General features: G+C 44.3%; 1 protein-coding gene across 2 annotated transcripts in view; it reads left to right on the top strand.

The window, feature by feature from the left end:
- Nucleotides 1–1,675: 1,675 nt before the first annotated feature.
- Nucleotides 1,676–18,935, top strand: part of FAM120A (family with sequence similarity 120 member A) — a 54,951-nt gene continuing 37,691 nt past the window's right edge. For both annotated transcript variants that reach the window (XM_076345909.1, XM_076345910.1), the window contains exons 1-3: nt 1,676–2,175; nt 8,020–8,266; nt 13,261–13,343. In XM_076345909.1, coding sequence (XP_076202024.1) covers nt 1,702–2,175; nt 8,020–8,266; nt 13,261–13,343 — 804 coding nt within the window. In that variant the 5' untranslated portion in view covers nt 1,676–1,701. The remainder of the gene's footprint in view (nt 2,176–8,019; nt 8,267–13,260; nt 13,344–18,935) is intronic.

Raw genomic sequence — 18,935 nt, forward strand, 5'->3', positions numbered from 1 at the left:
TCCCTAAGAAACAGCTATTCCCCAGTGGGAATATTTACTGTAGGCGCCGATCCAGCCTGACTGAAATCTCATTAACAATACATTTTTTCCCGATTAATAAAATATTAATGTGAATATACAGCATGCGCCGCGTGACATTTTCGTGACACCTGCATAGCAGAGAACTACTCAGAGGCTACCTGATTATTTCAGTGACAAACTGCACGCAACTCCTGAAGTTTGGGCACAGTCCTAATCTTGGCCTTTTAAAAAATAAATTTCACCCGGCTGAAACTGAAGAGAGATAATTCCTCACTGCCTGTGGGGGAAAGAACGGGGTTTTTCCCCCAACAGTTTATATTTACGCTCGTTTACCAGTCACGGCAGGAGTTCAGCTAACCTGCGGACGGCAGGCCTCGAGGTGGAAGCTGCCGCTTTATTCCAGGCGGAAAGGCCACCAAAATCATCCGCAAGCTCTACCGGCAGCAGTAAATACGCAGTTGCGGGCGAGGCGAGGATAGCCTGTAATTATTACTCGTAAATAACGGCCACGACTGCCATTTCTCTCGAGAGGGGAAGGAACTCGGAGTTAGCAGAGCCGCTCGGACAGCCCGAGGCCGAGGGCGGCGCGGCCGGAGGGCCGGGTGCTCGGCAGCACCCCGGGCCAGGCCGAACCGCTGCGGGGGCGTTTCTGCCGTACACGGCAGCGCCGCCGCTGCTCGCCGGGGCCCCGTCACGGCCGAGACCCCCGAGCCGCGGGGCAACAGGTGCCCCGGGGCGCCGCTTCCCGGCTCGGGCTCGCCATGGCGGCGGCCGCGCCGCGCCGCCCCGCCCCGGCCGCCGGCGGCAACGGGGCCGAGGGGAGCGCCGCCGCCCGGGAACTCGCGGCCCGGCCCGGCCCGGCCCGCCGCCGCGGCCCCCGAGCGGCGCCGCTGGAGGGGGGGGGGAAACACACGACGAGATGGCGAGGGGCGGCGGCCGCGCAGCGCCACGGCCGGGCCGGACTCGCTCTGCCCCGGCCTGACCCGCGCGGGCCCCCACCCCCGCGCGGCTGCTCGCCTACCTCCGCCACTCCCCCGCCTCCCCCCGAGCCCCCTCCCCTTCCCCGCCACCCGCTTCCGCCCGCGCTCCCGCGCATGCTTGGGTTATGCAACCGCCGCGGCGGGCGGGCTGCGCGGGCCCCGCCGCCCCAGTGCCGCAGGGCAGGGCAGGGCAGCGCGGGGGGCCGTGAGGGCGGCGGGCACCGGGCCGGCGGCGCGGCGCTCGGGGCGCGCTCCCCCCGCCCGCCCCCCTCCGGCGCCCGCGTGCGCGCCCCGCGCCGCCTGTGAGTGGCAGCGGCGGCCGCCGCCAAGTCCCGCCTGTTCCGCTCTCCCTGCCGCAGGCGGCGGCGGCGGCGGGTTGGCTTCCTGCGCGCTGTGCCGCTCCCCCTCCCCCCGGCAGTCGGAGCCGCAGCGGCAGCAGCCCGGATCCCCGAGCCATGGCTCTGTGAGAGCAGCACATGGCGGCCGCAGCAGCCATGAGCCCCCCACTAATCCATACAACTCCCCCCTGAACGGCCACCGACGGCAGCCAGCGCTCCCACCCGGCTCCACCGCTCCCACCGCCCACCCGCAACTACAGCCGCCGCCGCGCCGCCCGGCCCGAGCCCAGACCCCGCTGCCGCCGCCGCCGCCGCCGGGCCCCCGCTCGCCCGCCCGCCGCCGCCGCCGCCCGGTCCTCACCATGGGAGTGCAGGGTTTCCAGGACTACATCGAGAAGCACTGCCCCAGCGCCGTGGTGCCCGTCGAGCTGCAGAAGCTGGCGCGGGGCAGCCTCGTGGGTGGGGGCCGCCAGCGGCCCCCCCAGACCCCGCTGCGCCTCCTCATCGACGCCGACAACTGCCTGCACCGGCTCTACGGCGGCTTCTACACGGACTGGGTGAGCGGCGGGCAGTGGAACCACATGCTGGGCTACCTGGCGGCCCTGGCCAAGGCCTGCTTCAACGGCAACATCGAGCTCTTCGTCTTCTTCAACGGCGCCCTGGAGAAGGCCCGGCTCCACGAGTGGGTGAAGCGCCAGGGCAACGAGCGCCAGACGGCGCAGCAGATCGTCAGCCACGTCCAGAACAAGGGCACCCCGCCGCCCAAGGTCTGGTTCCTACCGCCCGTCTGCATGGCGCACTGCATCCGCCTGGCCCTCATCCGCTTCCACATCAAGGTGAGGAGGAGACGGGCCCTCCCGCCCGACCCGCGGCGCCCCAACCCCCCCCCCCCCCCCCCCCCCCCGGGGACACCAGCGCCCCCTCCCCGCTGCTCTCTTGCGCCCCCGCCGCTCCCCTCTAACGGCGCCGCCGCTCCAAGATGGCAGCGGGGGCTGCCCTGGGCCTTGCCAGTGCCCAGCCCGGCAGGGGAGGGAGGAGCGGGGAGCACCCTGCCTCTCCCCTCAGCGCCTCAAAATGTCGTCGAGGCCCGCGGGGGCGGCCCAAGTTTCGGCGGCCTCAATCCCCGGGGGATTTTGCTATTTATACGGCGCTGCCGGTCGCCCCGCCGCCCCGCGCAGGCCTCCAGCCTGCGCGGGGCGGCGGGGCGACCGGCAGCGCCCAGGGCCTCCCGGATTCCCCTGGCTGTGAAGCCAGGCCCAGCAGCAGGGAGGTTTTTGCCTCCATGTTCTTTCGGGGCCGCCGCTCCGTTGACTCAAAATGTCCCTTCTTGCCCAGGGCCGCCCCCCCACCCTCTGCTGGGGAGGGTGGTGAGGCTGGGACTTTGGTACGGCAGGTGAGAGCGGCTGGCCGAAAGCATCGTAATCTAATTAATTATTAAGACAAAGGGGGGGGGGGGAGAAAAAAAATTCAGTTTAGTTCTCACGCACGGTGGCTCTGCAACAAGTTCCCCACTGAGGTGAGGTGTTCAAACTTGTGCTGAAGGTGAAATCGCTTGCTCCAAAACACAGAGGTTCGAGTTTTGTGTTTATGGAGGTGAGGGGTTTGCTTCAGCATCGCCCAAATGTATTAATGGGCTTTTGATCAGGTGTAGAATAATTCATTCCTTACTCCGTAACAGCAAACGCTTCTAGTTTGTGGGGTCAGGAGCACCGATCTGACAGTTCTTCGTTTGAACTTACTTTAAAGGGGAGCCTCTGTTTTCTGATAACGTAAGCAGCACTTCAGGCAGGAGCTGGGGTCCGTGGTGATCTCACGCTGACACCGAGACCGCGATTTCAAAGGTTGCAGAGTATAAACGTGTCACATCTCTCTGTACGGCATTCGTGATCTACGATCGTTTCTGTTAAGCCGAGCAATTGTGTATATTGAAAGACAAGATGCTAGGAAAACAAGCCCTGGGATGAAGCTGCAGTTTTAAGAGTTGCTTGCTGGCTTTCCCGCTAGGGAAGGAAGAGCAGCGGGAGTGAAGTGCATACTTGTAGGCTTTATTATCGTAAATTACTTTTGGGTGTAGAAAAATATTATGCAACCTTTAGAGTTGCATCCTTGATCACTAGCAGCAGCTTAACATTATCTGGCTTTCGGTGCTGCCCTTTCGGCAGGTTAGAAAAATTCTGGCCGGGTTGCAGCCCTGGGGTAAAGATGACTCTCTCGAAGGAGCTCACCTAAAAGGTGACTTTGGGTGAAGTTTGTCCTAGTTCTGCCAACGGGGAAAGAGTTGCTGTTGCTCCCTCTTAGTGCCCTGCTTGCTCGGCCAGACCCGTCCTTGGAGGAGCGCGTTCCCTTCAGCTCCCTGCTCGCCGGGCTGGTGTGAAGCCACCCTGCCCTGGGCAGGCGGCGGGTGTCCAGCCCGGTTGGCGGTGGTAGTCCCACCCTGCGGTGGCCCCGGCCACCGTGCCGGATGAAGCGCGTGTGGAAGCGGAGGCGAAGCTCGTTCTTGCAGGGCACGTCGAGCTCTGCTGAATGCGATGTCTTGGGCTTGGCGCTTGGTTAAAGTGAAGAGGTTATGGCCGTGTCTGCTGTAGTAATGTGTTTTCCTGGTCAGCGTAGAAGCAAAATCGTGTACGTGTTTTGGATATGAATGATGGTGGGAATTTGAATGATAGCAAAAACATCCTCTCGTTTGAACTTTTTTTTTTTCCCCCTGTAGCTAGGAAATACTTTTATTCTTCAAGCAAAAAGTTTTAGGGACCATGCAGTGAAGGTATTTACCTTGATCTGGTTGCGGGTGCATTATAAATCTTCCTTAATTTGTTTATTGAGACTTAGAGATCATTAGTAAAAACAATGAATGGAGTAAATTAAGAAAATTTTTTTCTTTTAATGTGTTAAGCCTGATACTTTGTTTAATGCAATATTGAAATGCATAGTACACAATAGGAAGCCACCTGTTTTGATATCGATAGGAATTTGGTATTTGTAATAGTCTTCTGGCATGTTGAACTCACTGTTAGTAGTTTAAATTCATTCTCTCAGACATGGTTCGTGTCTGTTGAAGTACATTACATCTGAATAAAGTTGCCACATTTGACAACGGTGTCACCTGTAGCACTTTGTTTACTTTCAAGCTTAGCTGCAGCATTAGCTCCTTTACGGTTTCTCAGTAATAGGCTTTATTCTTAATCTCTGGAAACAGTTTTAGGAGTGAGAGGACACGTCATACTGAGTCCCTTTTCTATCATTTAAAAAAAAAACCAAACCAAACACACACAAAAAACCCACAGTTTTGATGGGGAAGATTTGAGGGGCGGATATTTGTCTGCTTTAGGTTAGCACTGGGAGTTAGCAAGTGCTCGTTACCAAATACTGGGGGGTGTGTGGTGGGGGGGAAGTTTGTCGCTGTTAGGAACGTTGGTATCACTGAGCCACCACTGTGTGCGTCCGAACTGCGCTGGTTCTCTGAACTGGTCAGCTGTCTTGGGGATGGGAAGGATATCAGCAGTTCCCATTTGATGCTTCATTTGTACAGCTGTTGAGAAACTGGGTAGGTCTGTTTTTAACTGATTCATTTTCAGGTTAGGAAGTATATTTCATGGTTATAGTGGTAACATGCGTAATACACGTTAAAGATGCTGCTGAACTTAAATCACATTCCCTTTCTGCTTTTCTTCTTCTCTTACACAATTTATTATCTTTCTAAATCTGCTTTATTACATATATCTTTCTTTCTCTAATCCTTACTCCAGTTTTATTCATATTCTGCCTCATGCTCACTTTCTAGCAACCCTCCTGGTGGGCAAAGAGCAAATGCATCTTGAAGGTGGGATTTTTGTTTGCATGTATGGGTGATTTTTTTTTATTTACATACGCATAAGACAGTTGCCAAATTCTACTGTTTTCTCACCTTGTTTTGAGAAGTTGGCTTCGAGAATAGTGATTAACTTTAAATATGAAACTGATTTTCATGTTTTCAGGAAACATTTGAGTCTTGAGTAGAAGGCTTCTGTGCAGAGCTAGGAACTGGCTATGAATTTAATCTATTTTGGTAATTAGAGGGGAGAAAAAGAGTAATGTCTTCCATCCAGAACAATTATAAATCACTTGCAGATGGTTTCAGCAGGATGTAAAAATAACAGGTTCCTCCAAGTTATAACAAATATCCTACGGGTTCTTAGCTTAATTGTGACCTGGTATTTTTCTGTTTGGGGGAGGGGGGAATAATTCTTAAAAGAAACTTTTATGCAAAGCAGGTTTACTAAAATTTAAATGTTTAAGCAGTGGAGACCTTAACACTTTGGTGAGACTTTGTTTTGTTCTCAGTATCTAAACGTGCATGTGCTTGTTTACTCAGACAGGATTCTCTCTTTCTGATCCAGCATCATTGATGTTTATACAAGGTTTAGGCTTGAAAATGATTCCAAACTCCTGGCTGTGATCTCCCCCACGTCCCCCCTCCCTGGGTTGATTTTGAAGTGTGCGTGTTGCCTGGATATAGGTGCATCTTCGGACTCTCTCCTTTTGTGAGAGCTGTAAGCTATTTCTCTGACTCTCATCTTGTTGGAGTTTTATGTTGTGGGTTAACTGTACCTTGGTAAATACAGCTCTTTTCTCTGTGACAGTTCAATTATTTGAACATGGATTCTAGTATTACCTAAACATACTGCAGTTTCGTGCTCGTAGCTTGCTGTGTCAGATAGCTCTATAAAATGCAGAGGGAGGGAACTGGAGGCTGTGGAGGTAGAAGAAATAGTTTGTAGGAGATCAGAGCGGACCACTCACCGAGTTTCCCCTTGTATTATCTGCGCACCCATGTCACACCTAGTGCTGCAAAGAGAGTTCTTACTTTGTTTTTTATAGATGATATGTGGTTGTCATGCATGCAAAGATGTTAATTTTAGATATATGTACATAATTACAATCTATCTACCCTTAATAAAAAAACATCTGGGGGATTTTCCTAGTTTAAAACATGTAAAGACTGGGGGGGGAGGGGAGGATGGCAAAGCCTAAATTGCCCCTCTTGAGTTAGTAACTGTACAAATCTGATATCTTTAAATTTTTCCAAAGATGTTTACAGTCTCTTCCAATTCTGTGTACAGCAGACACACATTATGCTAGGTGACAGTAAAATTATTAGAAAAATAAATACACTTGTTTTTCTCACAAACAAAAGTAAATTTCAAAAACACTCTGATACAGTCCATCAAGCACATTTCTGAAGAAGTAACATTTTCTTAAGACTATAAGGTGGTAGCATTAGGAGTAGAGAGAGCTTGGTGAGCTGGTTATTGATCGTAGGAATATCTCGGAGAGTGAGGTGCTGGCTGTTCAGCTGCTCAGGATTTTGCTTGAAAGGGAACATCTCGTGAAGCTACGTGGGAAAAGCAAAATTTTACATACCTCACCAGAAGACCGTAATTCAGTGTCAGGTTCAGAAAGTGTAAGGCGTGAGTAGAAAAGGAAGGGTCACTGTAAACTTGCTGTTGGACAAAAACTCTTTGCTGAGAGGCAGATGACTGCGGGACCGTTGGAGCAGGCTGTAGAGGTGTAGGACCCTCGCTCATGTTCTGCAGGGCTTCGGCTGCAGAGGAAATAAATAGCATCACTGGCACTAACGCTGTAGTTATTCATGCGTACTGTGGAGACTGAAGCTAATAGTTTTGTACTAGTCTATTTTGGGATAGCTTGCTATCTACATTGTTATTAAAATTGAATGCTTGGTGAGGGTAGGTTATACCAACACCCAGCTTCTGTGGGGTTTTCTGAATCACTGAATGTTTAGTATGTATGTAGATGGTAAAAGCGTTAGGCATCAAAAGCACTCGGCTTGCTTTATTTTTGCGTGCTTGTATGCAAACTGTAGTTGTAACAGTTCCTGACAGCGTGTAGAGATGCAGGGCTGTAGGTACTAACCTGTCATCGTGGGGTTTTTTGTTTTAGTATAATCTTCTTGATAAGAAAGGGTTGCTTTTATATTTCCAACGTTAGAAATTGGCCCATGTCTCCCCTGCACAACATGTCTGTTCTAGTCATCTGATTGCCATAGCCTAAAATATGCGCTTTGCTAGGCAACGTGAGTTGAGGTGAAGTTTGGGCTATAAACTTGAAGCAGTTTGCACCATCAGAGACAGCTGTGCCTAAATGAATAGGCTGAAAGTGGAAAGAGGAAAAAATTTGGCTTAAAATGGCAAGGTGGATATTTGAAAGGTCAAGAAATTTACCTCTGTTCATCTAGGGTCGTGTTTGTTTCTTTTCAAACAGGGCTGCAAAACTTTAAAAGGGATCATGTGATTGCTTTTTAAGGGGGCATCTTGGCTTGCTGAACTGCTTAAGTATCCACAGCCTTAAGGTTTTTCCCATGAGTTAATACAGACATTGGTGTAGTAATATGTTTAGAGTTTGAGTGTTTCTGTTAATAAACAGTTACTTCAGATGAGTTCAGTAATACATAATGCCACTTCAGTGTGTAGGCTTCCAGAACTTCGTATTGTGTTTCCGAGTGCTCCTTACATCCTGTCCGTATGTGCTGTGTCATTGGATTTTTTTAATTACTTTAAATATACTGCAAGTGTTTCAAATGCACATATATAGTTCCAGAAAGACCCAATATATCGCAATATGTGTGCTAAGTCAGTACTGCAATTTAACACTGTAGCTAATTACTCTGTCTTCCACTATAGGTTGCACAGAGCATTGAGGATCATCATCAAGAAGTAATTGCTTTCTGCAGAGAAAAAGGTTTCCATGGTTTGGTTGCATATGACTCCGATTATGCATTGTGCAACATCCCTTACTATTTCAGTGCCCATGCCCTAAAACTGAGCCGTAATGGGAAAAGTCTCACGACAAGCCAATACCTAATGCATGAAGTTGCCAAGCAACTGGACCTGAATCCAAATCGCTTTCCTATTTTTGCTGCTCTTTTAGGTAAGTGAAGTAATAAAAGAACTCGATGCTGCTAGTCAGACTTACGATTTCAGTTTCTATTAACTGTTTTAAAATATGTGTGTATAATTTGACAAAGCACCTTGGGAAAGACATCCCTTTGTTGCAGACATTCCTACTATACTTGAGGTGGGCCGGATGCATTTTTATGAAGCCAGACATGCTGAATTTGTAGAGACCTGTGAGCGATGCAAATTGTGGCAGTCTAGAAACAAGAGTAGAAAGTAAGAATTCGGCAAAGCTCTGCCTAGCCAAAATGTTCTCAGTGGGTGGGGAGGAATCGGGATTGTTGTGGTTCTACTAGTTTTGGTCTTACATAGTATATGAGGTCTACTTTTAATAATACGCTTTCCAGACTGGGAAAGCATACTTCTGTCCTGTTTTGTATTCTACCTAAAAATAACGTATATGGAGTGAAGATGTTTTAATTGCAGGGGCTTTTTTTCCCTCAGAAATGAGTATTGGACAAATATGACAGGACATCAGCTGCACCAGAAATACATGATACTATATAATTGAGTGAAACTCCACATTTCTGAAAGCACTGGCGACCAGCATCTTACCGTTATATTAGTTTTGTTTGGATAGTTTCTTAGCACTCTTGCTTGTAGTGCTAAACGGTGTAGTATCTTTAAGGAGCATAGGTAGGAAGCACTTCAGTTTCACATCTCTGCTTAAATGGGACAATTATAACACACTCTATTTCCACAGCAGTGGTAGAGAATAGTCGTCACACTCTCTCAGATGGAAGAGTGAATTAATTGCAAATAAAGTTGACTCCAATGAGTAAGACCTATTTAGAACAGCATTCTAACTTCTTTTTGGGTAAATAAGCACGGAGGAGCCATGTTCTTGATCTCGTACTGAGCAAACAAATTAAGAAAACTGGATTTTCTTTTTGTTTTCTCACTGACTTTGTGTTTTAGTATGGGTACATGATAGAAGAATACAATTTCTCATTTGAAAGCTGTGAATGAGAGAGGCTATGTATTATTGCTTTAGCATACTAATGTTTTAGTAGTCTCTAATATTAAACTGTTTCTAGTCCAGGCAGGTACCTTCCATGTTAAGAAGGAAAGAACCAATGCATCTTACAGTAGAAAGCCACAAGGATTTGACTAGTTGAAGTTGCTTTTTGTTAGTGTATGGTTTTTCATATCCTGAATGGTTACCTGCCTGCATGGCTGTATGGAGGAATGGCAGACGGTTGGCTAAGCTGCAATTTAGAACAAAAACTGTATAAATTGCACGACAGACTACTATTGCTAGGCTTTGTTTTGGAGTCTATAAATAAGTTGTTGCATGCCAATTCAGTGAGTAAGAATTACTGCTTGAAAAGCAGTTTCACAGTTGCAGATATGCTTTATGGAATTAACGTGAAGTACATGTGAATGACATCGTTTTAACTTGTCACAGAATTACAGCTGCATGGCCAGTTGAGGCGTTGCTTGGTTATATTAAATGGTAGGTGAAAAATATTCTGGTAAATTTTCTGAAGGTTTTGCAATTTTATGCAAGAAACTCTTGAATATTTTTCTCTCGATATCTTACACGACAAAATATTTTTCAGCTTGCTCTTAGGAGGAAAAACTTGTGGTCATTTCACATGATTACTGGAGAGATATTTTGTAGCTCCCCCTCCTCCCCCCCCCCCAAATTGGTACCAAGGTAAAAAAACCTAGTTCAGTTACAAGTTTAGTTTTGTGTATTCTTTTGCATTTCTTCTGTGTGTGTATTTAGTAAGAGTAAGCAGAATAGAGTAAAGTTTATGGAAGTCAGGGTTAGAACAAAAGATACTTCAGAGGTCTTCCTGAGATGAGGGTGGGTTTGTTTTTTTTTTTTAATTAGTGAATATTACAAAACCTAGGTATTTGGTGATATAAATAATGATTCTATAAGCTTACAACAAACAGATACTGTTTGACTAAAAGTACTGGCAACACTTTTTAACTTTTGCAGCCTTAGGAATATAGTAACTTCAGGTTTTTTAATAAAATACTGAATGCGTATAGGCACATAATTGTGTGTAGTGTGGCATATGTTTAAAGCAGGGTAGCTCATTCAGATCTAAATTTTTATATTTTTATTTAATATCTGAGGGCTGGTCTGGCTTCACAGGTTATTCTGCCCTTGCTCCTGTGGCCTCTTTGGGTCTCTTGAACCTGATAAGTAGGATGAAGAAAATCACGATGGGAAAGAATAAGTGAGTGCTTGATTACATGGGAAGGCATATGAATCTGTTACATTGCTCTTCTGTTCTGGGTACATCAGCGTAACTCCCCATGCTAGTACTTTGTTTAGGAATAAATTAATGTGTGCTGAAATAATTGCAGTTAAGCTGCTGGTTTAATGTTTACAATTACCAAAGACCAAAACTATCACAATAGCTGTATCAGCATTCAGCTTTAGGTCTGCAAATCTGATTCCCTGTATACGGAAAACTCAAACTTCCTTGTTTTCAGATACTTTCTTGTCATTAACTTCAAGGGTCAATTTGGGGATGCTGAAAAGAAGAAAATCTTGAATGATTCAGCCAAACGTTCAGCAGTTGGCGGAGCCTGAGGAACACCACCTAACTGGTCAATTAAAAAAACATTCTTAATGGCAAATTATTTAGGATTGAGTTATGTTCAGGGATAAAGTCTCTATTGAAGTATTCCAGCAAAATATTTTTCTGACTGTACCAACTAGGCAAATTTTTAAAGATTACTTTCTGAGAAAGTTATGTATACGCTGTGGCTGGTTGGTTTGTTTTATAGCTTTTTCCTTCTTACACCTTTTCCTGCAGAAGGGTTTTGTAGTTCTAGCTTTTTGATATAAGGAGTATCCTTGTCATGGATAGTTAAAATGTGGCCAAGATACTGTGTCCTCCGAGAGTGTGCTGTTAAAAAGTTCTGTCCTAATTGCTGTTGATGTAAACAGGGAGTTGATTTGGGTTCTTTGTAAATTTTGACTCAAATACTTCAGAATGACTTTAAAAAAAAAAAAAAAAATCCCAAGCTCCAGCAGTAGAAAAACAAACACAGTGTGAGGTATAGGGCTGTAATTCGGTAAACTCTTTAGAAAGGGCAGTGGCTTCAATTAGTATCTAATTGCTTGAAAAAAACCTAAGGCGTACACTATAGTAAGCCATTAAAATGGGAAAAATCAATATATGTTGAGGTTGTTCAGCCAGGTCAAGAAATAGAGGTTGCTTATGTAACGTTGATCTCTTTCCCACTGTGACAGTACTTTGTAACATGTGTTTAGTTATGTAGTCTCCTGTTTCTCAGTAAAATTTTAGAACTACGTAAGGTAAGTACAGGCATCACTTCTTATTTGAACCACAGAAGACACTGCTGCACTTCAACATCCTAAATTCTACAATTCAGTATGCGGTGAGAATTGATCAAATGGTCAGACTGTCTTATGTGTGTGTTCAAGGGGATGACATTAACTGAAATGACAGATGGAGACCAAACAAGATTGAGGTTTTGGTGGAAGGGAGAGAAGCTCTGACTATTTTAAAAGGTAATCTTAGCATCTGCAGGAGTTATTGTTAGTTATCACAAAACTGTCTAGTGGCCTGGCTGTAATTGATATTTTTTTCTTTAAGACCTGCGTTATAAAGGCTGTCTAATCCTACCTTGATTAGATTAGTCAGAATGTGGCTGTTACATACAAACTTGTTGAATCTTTCTGATGTGAGTTTAAAGTTTAGCTCCTAATGAATAAAGATTATAATGTCTCCTTGCTGGAGATCTCGGCGGTAGGTGAAGTATTGATTGGACACGGAGACTTCCCTCTCTAAGAGGGCATCTACTAGTCGCCAGGCAATGGACATCTTTCTTGGTTTTCACATGTTAAAGAGCATTAAAAGCAAACTAAATTATTTTACAAGCAAAATATTAAGAAAGTAAACAATTGTCATATTCAAAGACTGTTGTCATATTCTTTATGAGTAGGTGGGAGTTCAAGATGTCAAAAAAAAAAAAAAAGCTTTAAATATATTAACAGCAATGAGAACTATGCATTCACTGCTAAGCTGCTGCTCTATAGAACCAGATATTGAAAATATCCTTCAGTTTTCTACCAGAAGTGTAGTAATACATTCTGTTTAGCTCTTCGTAAAGTTTGGATCCACAGACACTGAACTCTGTCAGTGGTTGATTAATTAGTCTTTGATTAATTCAAATGTTTGAAATATTTCCTAGTAAGAATTTTCTAGGTTGTTTTGAGTGTGATGTGCTTTGGGAAAAAAAAAAACCACAACCCAAATAATTTAAGTGATCTTCCATTTGGTATGAACAGCTTGGTAAATATAGGAACTATCTCTGTTCGTTGAAACAACCAATAATTGGTTGTTACCAATTATAACCATAATTTCCCAATTACTTTGATGCTGCCAGCCCAGGCTCCTGTCTGACCTGGTCAGGTCAGCAAAAGAAACTTCAGGAACCTGCTAAGTGTCATCGGAGCTGCCCGCGTTCCTGAGGGTTAGATAAATCTGCCTGGTGGCTTGCTGCTTGACCCACGCTGCATGATGGAGCAGAGCGCAGATTCCAGAGGCAGCTCCGATGTGGATCAATAACGGCATGTGCTGGGATGCAGGAAGGGCTTACCAGCTTGTGTCGGAGAGCAACAGGGTGTGTTCTTACACTGTTGCACCTGCATTACTAAATCCTGTTGAGGATCCCCTAATAGGACATGCCAGGTTGAGGTTGACACCATGTGTTGTGACTGGCTCTGTTTCTTTGTAAGTGAGCTGGGTTTCATGGAAGAGTGCTCCTCGGAACAGAGGGAAGTGTATCTTGCTGCAGTGGCAGCATGCAAATTAGGTTTTTCTGGAGTAACAAAAAGATATCTGCAAGTTTAATCTCTCTTTGTTAATCCTACTGATCGGGAATTGAGGGCTGATCGCAAATTTGTTTTACTGCATGTAGAAGCAGCATGTAACATTTTATGGTATACATAAATAGTTCTGCATTATGTTCTAGGTAATCATATTCTACCTGATGAAGATTTGGCTTCCTTTCATTGGAGTTTACTTGGTCCAGAACATCCACTAGCTTCACTTAAGGTACAAATTTAATATAACTACGAGCAATTAAGCTAAAATCAATTGTAACAGTTAATCAGAGCAGTGTAATAGGTTAATTCACAGCAGCTATGCAAGGTTCTTGTTCTCGGTCACCCTCTGGTGTCCCAGTCCCTCTCTGTTCACTGCAGAGGATACCTGGGGCGATTTGCCTTATAAGGCTAAACTTAGCCTTTGTGATCCCCCTCAGTGCCCTTCAGCTACATGAGCCATATATTTTCAGTGTGGTTTGGCTTTGAGAATGTAGCTTCTTACTCTCTTCTTTTTTTAAGAAGAGAATTTTTTGTTTAGTCATGTTCCTCAACTGTCAAAAATAATTAGCTGGATATCTTCCTACCATATTGTTTTATTTTCTGCTGATCTGAGTTTGTGTGTAATAGTCAGTTTTCTGTACTTCTTGAAGTGTAAATATGCTAGAGAATAGGTTGCACAAGAAAGCTAATGTGGCCTTCAGTAGATTTTTTTTTTTTTTTTTTGAGACAGGTAACTTGTGTCTGGTGCTCTTAGTTTACAGTATGTCTGTTCTGCTGCTTCATCACACTTGCTTTGTGCATCTGCCAAGTAGACAGCTATAAAAGGGAAACTGGACACATCAGAGAATGGGATAATAGTGACCTTTCTTTCTCTCTGCCACAATAGACATATCTTTTTCCCTTTCTCCTAAGGTGTACCATGCAGCAAATCAATTTTCTTTTTGTAAATTCTGTAAGACTGTTTTGTTATATCTACAACAAAAATAGATGGTTTTTTTTCCCCTTCTGTTCCAAAAGTTTATTAAGCATTGAAAAATTGTAACTTATTTTGCTGAAGGTAGAATTTAAAAACAGATTCAAGATTTTCAGCAGAGTTTTTAAGGCTTGCACGTGCATTGCTTAGTGAACAGCTGTGACAATTTGATGTTATGCTCATCCCCTATTTCGCTGCCGCTCCTGTGTTTAGAAAGGTAAGTGTCAGCACATTGTAGTGGCAAAACAAAATATGCATGCGTGTTTGCTACTTCCTTGTAAAACTTGAGATGGACATATGAAAGACTGCAAGAGTGTGCCTGTATTTTCATTTTTGACTAAAAAGGTTAAAATGTAGGACTTCTCTCTTAGTGATTGATAAACTTTCTGATGTTTGGAATACTTTTCTGTGGTTTAGGCTGAGTAAACTTCTTTTACAGCCAGTTCAGAATATGATTTCAGGCACCTAGACCTTCTGAAAAGCCTTCTAAATATATACTGAATTACTTGACTAGAATGAAAATTAGATATTTATCATCTTTGCTTCTAGATTTACATTTTCAGTGGAAACACCAATTGGGCTTTGTAGCTGGCATCCTAAGGAAATGAAACTTGTTTCCTTAGAGCATCACTGGGCTATCTTAGGCAGTCCTCCCTGTATTTATTTAATCTGTTGGCCAATGTTAATCAGATTTGAAAGCGGTTCCCATTTGGCTGTTACAGGCTCGGTGAAAACTGATACATTGTTATCAGTGAAAAAGACCCAAACTAGTGCCCTTACTGAGGGAAAAGGCTAGCACAACATGATTTGTTTAATTTCACAGCAGCTTGCTGGCCAGTTGTTAAGTACATAGTCCCAAACTAACCGCAGTGTTTCTGTCTCCTGGCTGATAATGATGCCAAAGGGAGAGAGAGAAGAAGGGCTAAAGCCCAAGGAGACAAGGCTGCAGGAAACCAGTCTTCGTTAGTTACCGGTCATGGAACAACTTACTGGTTTGTTTTTTTTTTTAGCTTCAGTTTCAACAGTGCACATGATTTGAAATTATAACTTGTTTCAGTAGCTCAGTAATTTGGTTTAATTTCATTGGACATACTAGTATGTCAATGATGTCATTACAGCGCTCTCTGTAGAGACCTCATCTGCTAATTCTAGACATGCAGAAAGCAATATTTCTCGTAAATTTTACAAATGCTTAAAAAACTGAAAGAGGCGTTTATATTAGCCACAAGCTTGACAGCAAGAAGTAGTTGCAGAACAGTTACAACAAGTGCAAGCTGTCATGAAAACTGGAAGGTGGGGGGTGAAGTTGTTGCCCAGGATGTCATCCCTGGGCTATACTTAAAAACTTGGCTTTGTTGCATCTGTTTAGAGTTACTGTTGAGTATTCCCCATACTCAGGAACCAAGGGCTCTGATTCCACACCTCATTCAACTCTGGATTTAGAAAACTTCTTCTCATTGCGTAAAGATTTTAATCTTTCTTTATCTAAGACAGTATGGTCTTGAGCATCAAAGCTAACAGGTTCAGTTCCCAATGGCCTGATCTGTTGCTTTTCAGTGAGACCTATGACAGTTAATAATGTACAATTTATTTTCTGCATTCTTTCTCAATCTTCTATTAGGATGTAGCAAAATGGTTACTCTTCCTACAAGAGAAGCTTTACTAGTTCACCAATTAAAAAGTGTAACTTAGAAAAGAAACTGCCAGTCTTCGCTGATAGAAAATTGGTGTATCTGCCCAGATGTCAACATAGCGAGGTGAAAAAAAGCAAAACTGAGGAACCTGTACCTCTGTTTTAAAGAGGGACATGCGGGTGGTGCGTTCATCTAGGAACAGCTGAGTAGAAATGGGAAAAAGGAAGGGAAATGGAAACCTGAACGAAGAATCTGTATTTCACATCTAGAAGGAAATGAACCTAACAGTCAGGACAACATCTTTACATGCTGGATAAAAAGCCATGCCTTTCAGAAGACACCAGCGATGACCATCAGCTCAGCAAAACTGTTAAAGTTCCATGGACAAATTTAAATGAAGAGATTTGAATTTCTATTGCTGCAAAAGGGGAAAAAGAATCAAAAACTGACACTGCAAGCTGTTCTGAGTCAGGATCTTGTCTGTCTAAATGCCCCTGTGTAAACAGATAATGCATCTAATAAATGTGTAGATCTGTGCTTGCGTCCTGTTACCTGACTGAGAACAGAGTTCACTGAAATGACCGCCTGAATCAGAAGTTGAAACAAGAAAGGAGTTAAATATAATTTGACCGCTAGACCTTGTTTGGAAACTAGCATTATACTACTTTTTATTTGTGTGCTTTGGGATTTATCTTTAAGACAAAGACAATTTGGTTCTTATTCTGGGAAAGCTTGTTACAGTATGGATCTTCAAGATCAATGTGTATCATCAGAATGATATTAGGAGGGCAGTTTCTTATCTCTGGAATGAATTAGTACCTATTTGGGAGCACATACCACTGAAGAAGTGCTGACTCTTTATTCAGAAGGTAACCTTAGAAACAAGTCTTAATGCAATCTCCCTTTTTGAAAAAGAAGAGTATGCAGGGAAACTTTATGAGATTTTGCGATGGATCATCTTCCTGTTAGGATGGTTTTGGAAGGATGAATTCCTTGGCCTGTCTTTGGCAAACTTTTGATATGCCCACCATCCAATACTCCACATCTGTTTCTACCTGGCAAAATTAGTTAGCTAATCTCCTTGGTTGTTTCGTCTCAGTAGAGAAGCAAAGAGAGATGCTTCCAGAAAGCAATCCAAAATATGCAGGTTAGGCTCCTTCTCTGAATTGCTCTAGGAAATTCCTGTCTTTCTCTGTTTGTTGACTTCAGAGGGTGTCTGCCAGAGGGAGACTAATATGCTAAGTAGGTGCTTAGGTAATTTGCTGCTGCTCAGATAACAAAGGTGGTACTCTTAAGATATGCTTAAAGTAGGTGTCTGTTGGTTGTTTTGGGTTTTTTTTTTATGCTAAGGGTCATCATAGGATGATGCAGGTCAGAAGGGACCTCAGGAAGTCATTTAGTCCAACCTCCTGCTAAAGCATGGTCAGCTTGAGGTCAGAACAGGTTGCTCAGGGCTTTGCCTAGACTAGTCTTGAAAATCTCTACGGTTGGAGACTGCACAACCTGTCTGGGCAGCCTGCTCCATGGTTTGACAGTCCCAATGGTAAAAATGTTTTGCCTTGCATACAGTCTGAACCCATCTTGTTTCAGGCTATGTCTGTTCTCTCTTGTTCTTCCACGATGCACCACTGTGAAGAGCCCTGGCTCCATGTGCTTGATAACCTTTTTGTAGGTATTGGAAGGCTGCTGTTAGGTATCTCCAAAGCCTCGTCTTTACCAGGCTGAATAAGCCCCATTCCCTCAGCCTCTTCTCATAGAGCAAATGCCCCAACTCCTTAACCATCTTGATGGCCTTCTGCAGAACTAGCTCAACTTTTTTGACATCTGGCTTGAGCCCAAAACTGAATGCAGTGCTCTAGAGGTGATCTAACGAGCACTGAGGAGCAAGATCCCTCAGTCTGCTGGCTATGCTCCTGCTACACAGCCCAGGGTGCAGCTGGCCACCTCTGCTGCCAGGGCACCCTGCTGGCTCATGTTCAGTTTGCTGTCTTCCAAAAGCCTTAGGTCCTTTTTGGCACAACTCCAGCCTGCAGAGTAGCCAGGGGTTATTCCTGCCCAGGTGCAAGACTTTGCTTTTGTAGTTGTTGAATTTCTTAAGGTTCCTGTTGGCTCATTCCTCTAGTTTGTCTAGGTCTTTCTGGATGGCAGCCCAGCCCTTGAGTTCATGGTAATGTGCAGGGTTATCACGCAGGTTGTCTCTCATGAAGTCGGTCTGTATCACATCTTTGGCTTGTGTTTCTGCTCTCCCCTTTTCTGTCTGACATAATTTTTGTTCCTCTGTTTCGATTTGGTTTTCTCAGAGTTCTATGTGTATAAATTGTCAGCAAATGATCTCCATGTTGCGTGTATTCTTGTTACCATCAAAACATGCAAAAGTAGAAAGAGGTCAGTTTCCCAACCGGAATGGAGGGAGGAGGAGAGAGAATTTCTAATTAAATAACCCGATCTTCAGGGAAAAGCTGAGGTTTGCTGGTTTGAGAGGATTTTAAGTCATCCAGGGAACTTCTTGCCTCTTCAGAAAGCTTGTCATTATATCAGATGCACTACAGGCTCATAAGATCAAATGTTTTTAACATTCAAAGGCTGATACAAGATCCAAACAGTTTGGATGTGATCTCTAATAGAAATTACTAGACAAAAGTAACAAAACCCAGGCAATTTGTTGTAGTGTTCTTCATATCTTCAGCCTTTTCTCTTGCCAGTGGAAAAAAAAATGTTCCCTATGTGTCACCTCACAGTAACTGAACGTTCGAGGTCTCTTTTTTAATGGTTTGAAAATAAAACTAAACTGATTATCTGTTTCCAGCAGGCACAACAGTAAATGCTGGTACTTGTGTTGATTAGCCTTTAAAGGCTTCACTTCCTGGAGACAGTGGGCAACTGGAGTTGTCCCAGAACTGGGGAGCTTTTCCCAAGTGTGGCTTAGGTACCTTCTACGGTATCCTAATAATCCCGTGGAGTTATGCATATGTGAGTCTATTCTCTTTCAATAAAGCATTTTTACAAGTTTATGTTGTCAAAACCAAGACATTTTTATCTTGTAGCTTCTGGGCTTGTAATGTTGCTCTCTGCCTCATTTTGACAACTACCTATGTAGAATTAATTTGTTTTCCCCACTTAATCTTTTCAGAGTGCATTAATAGGTTATTTGAGATTTTTGTCAGTGGTCTGTCATGAAATTGAAGTAGTCCTTTTACAACTAGCAAGGAAACCG

Source organism: Aptenodytes patagonicus, chromosome 8 (assembly GCF_965638725.1).
Source record: "Aptenodytes patagonicus chromosome 8, bAptPat1.pri.cur, whole genome shotgun sequence".
NCBI classification, from domain to species: Eukaryota; Metazoa; Chordata; class Aves; order Sphenisciformes; family Spheniscidae; genus Aptenodytes; species Aptenodytes patagonicus.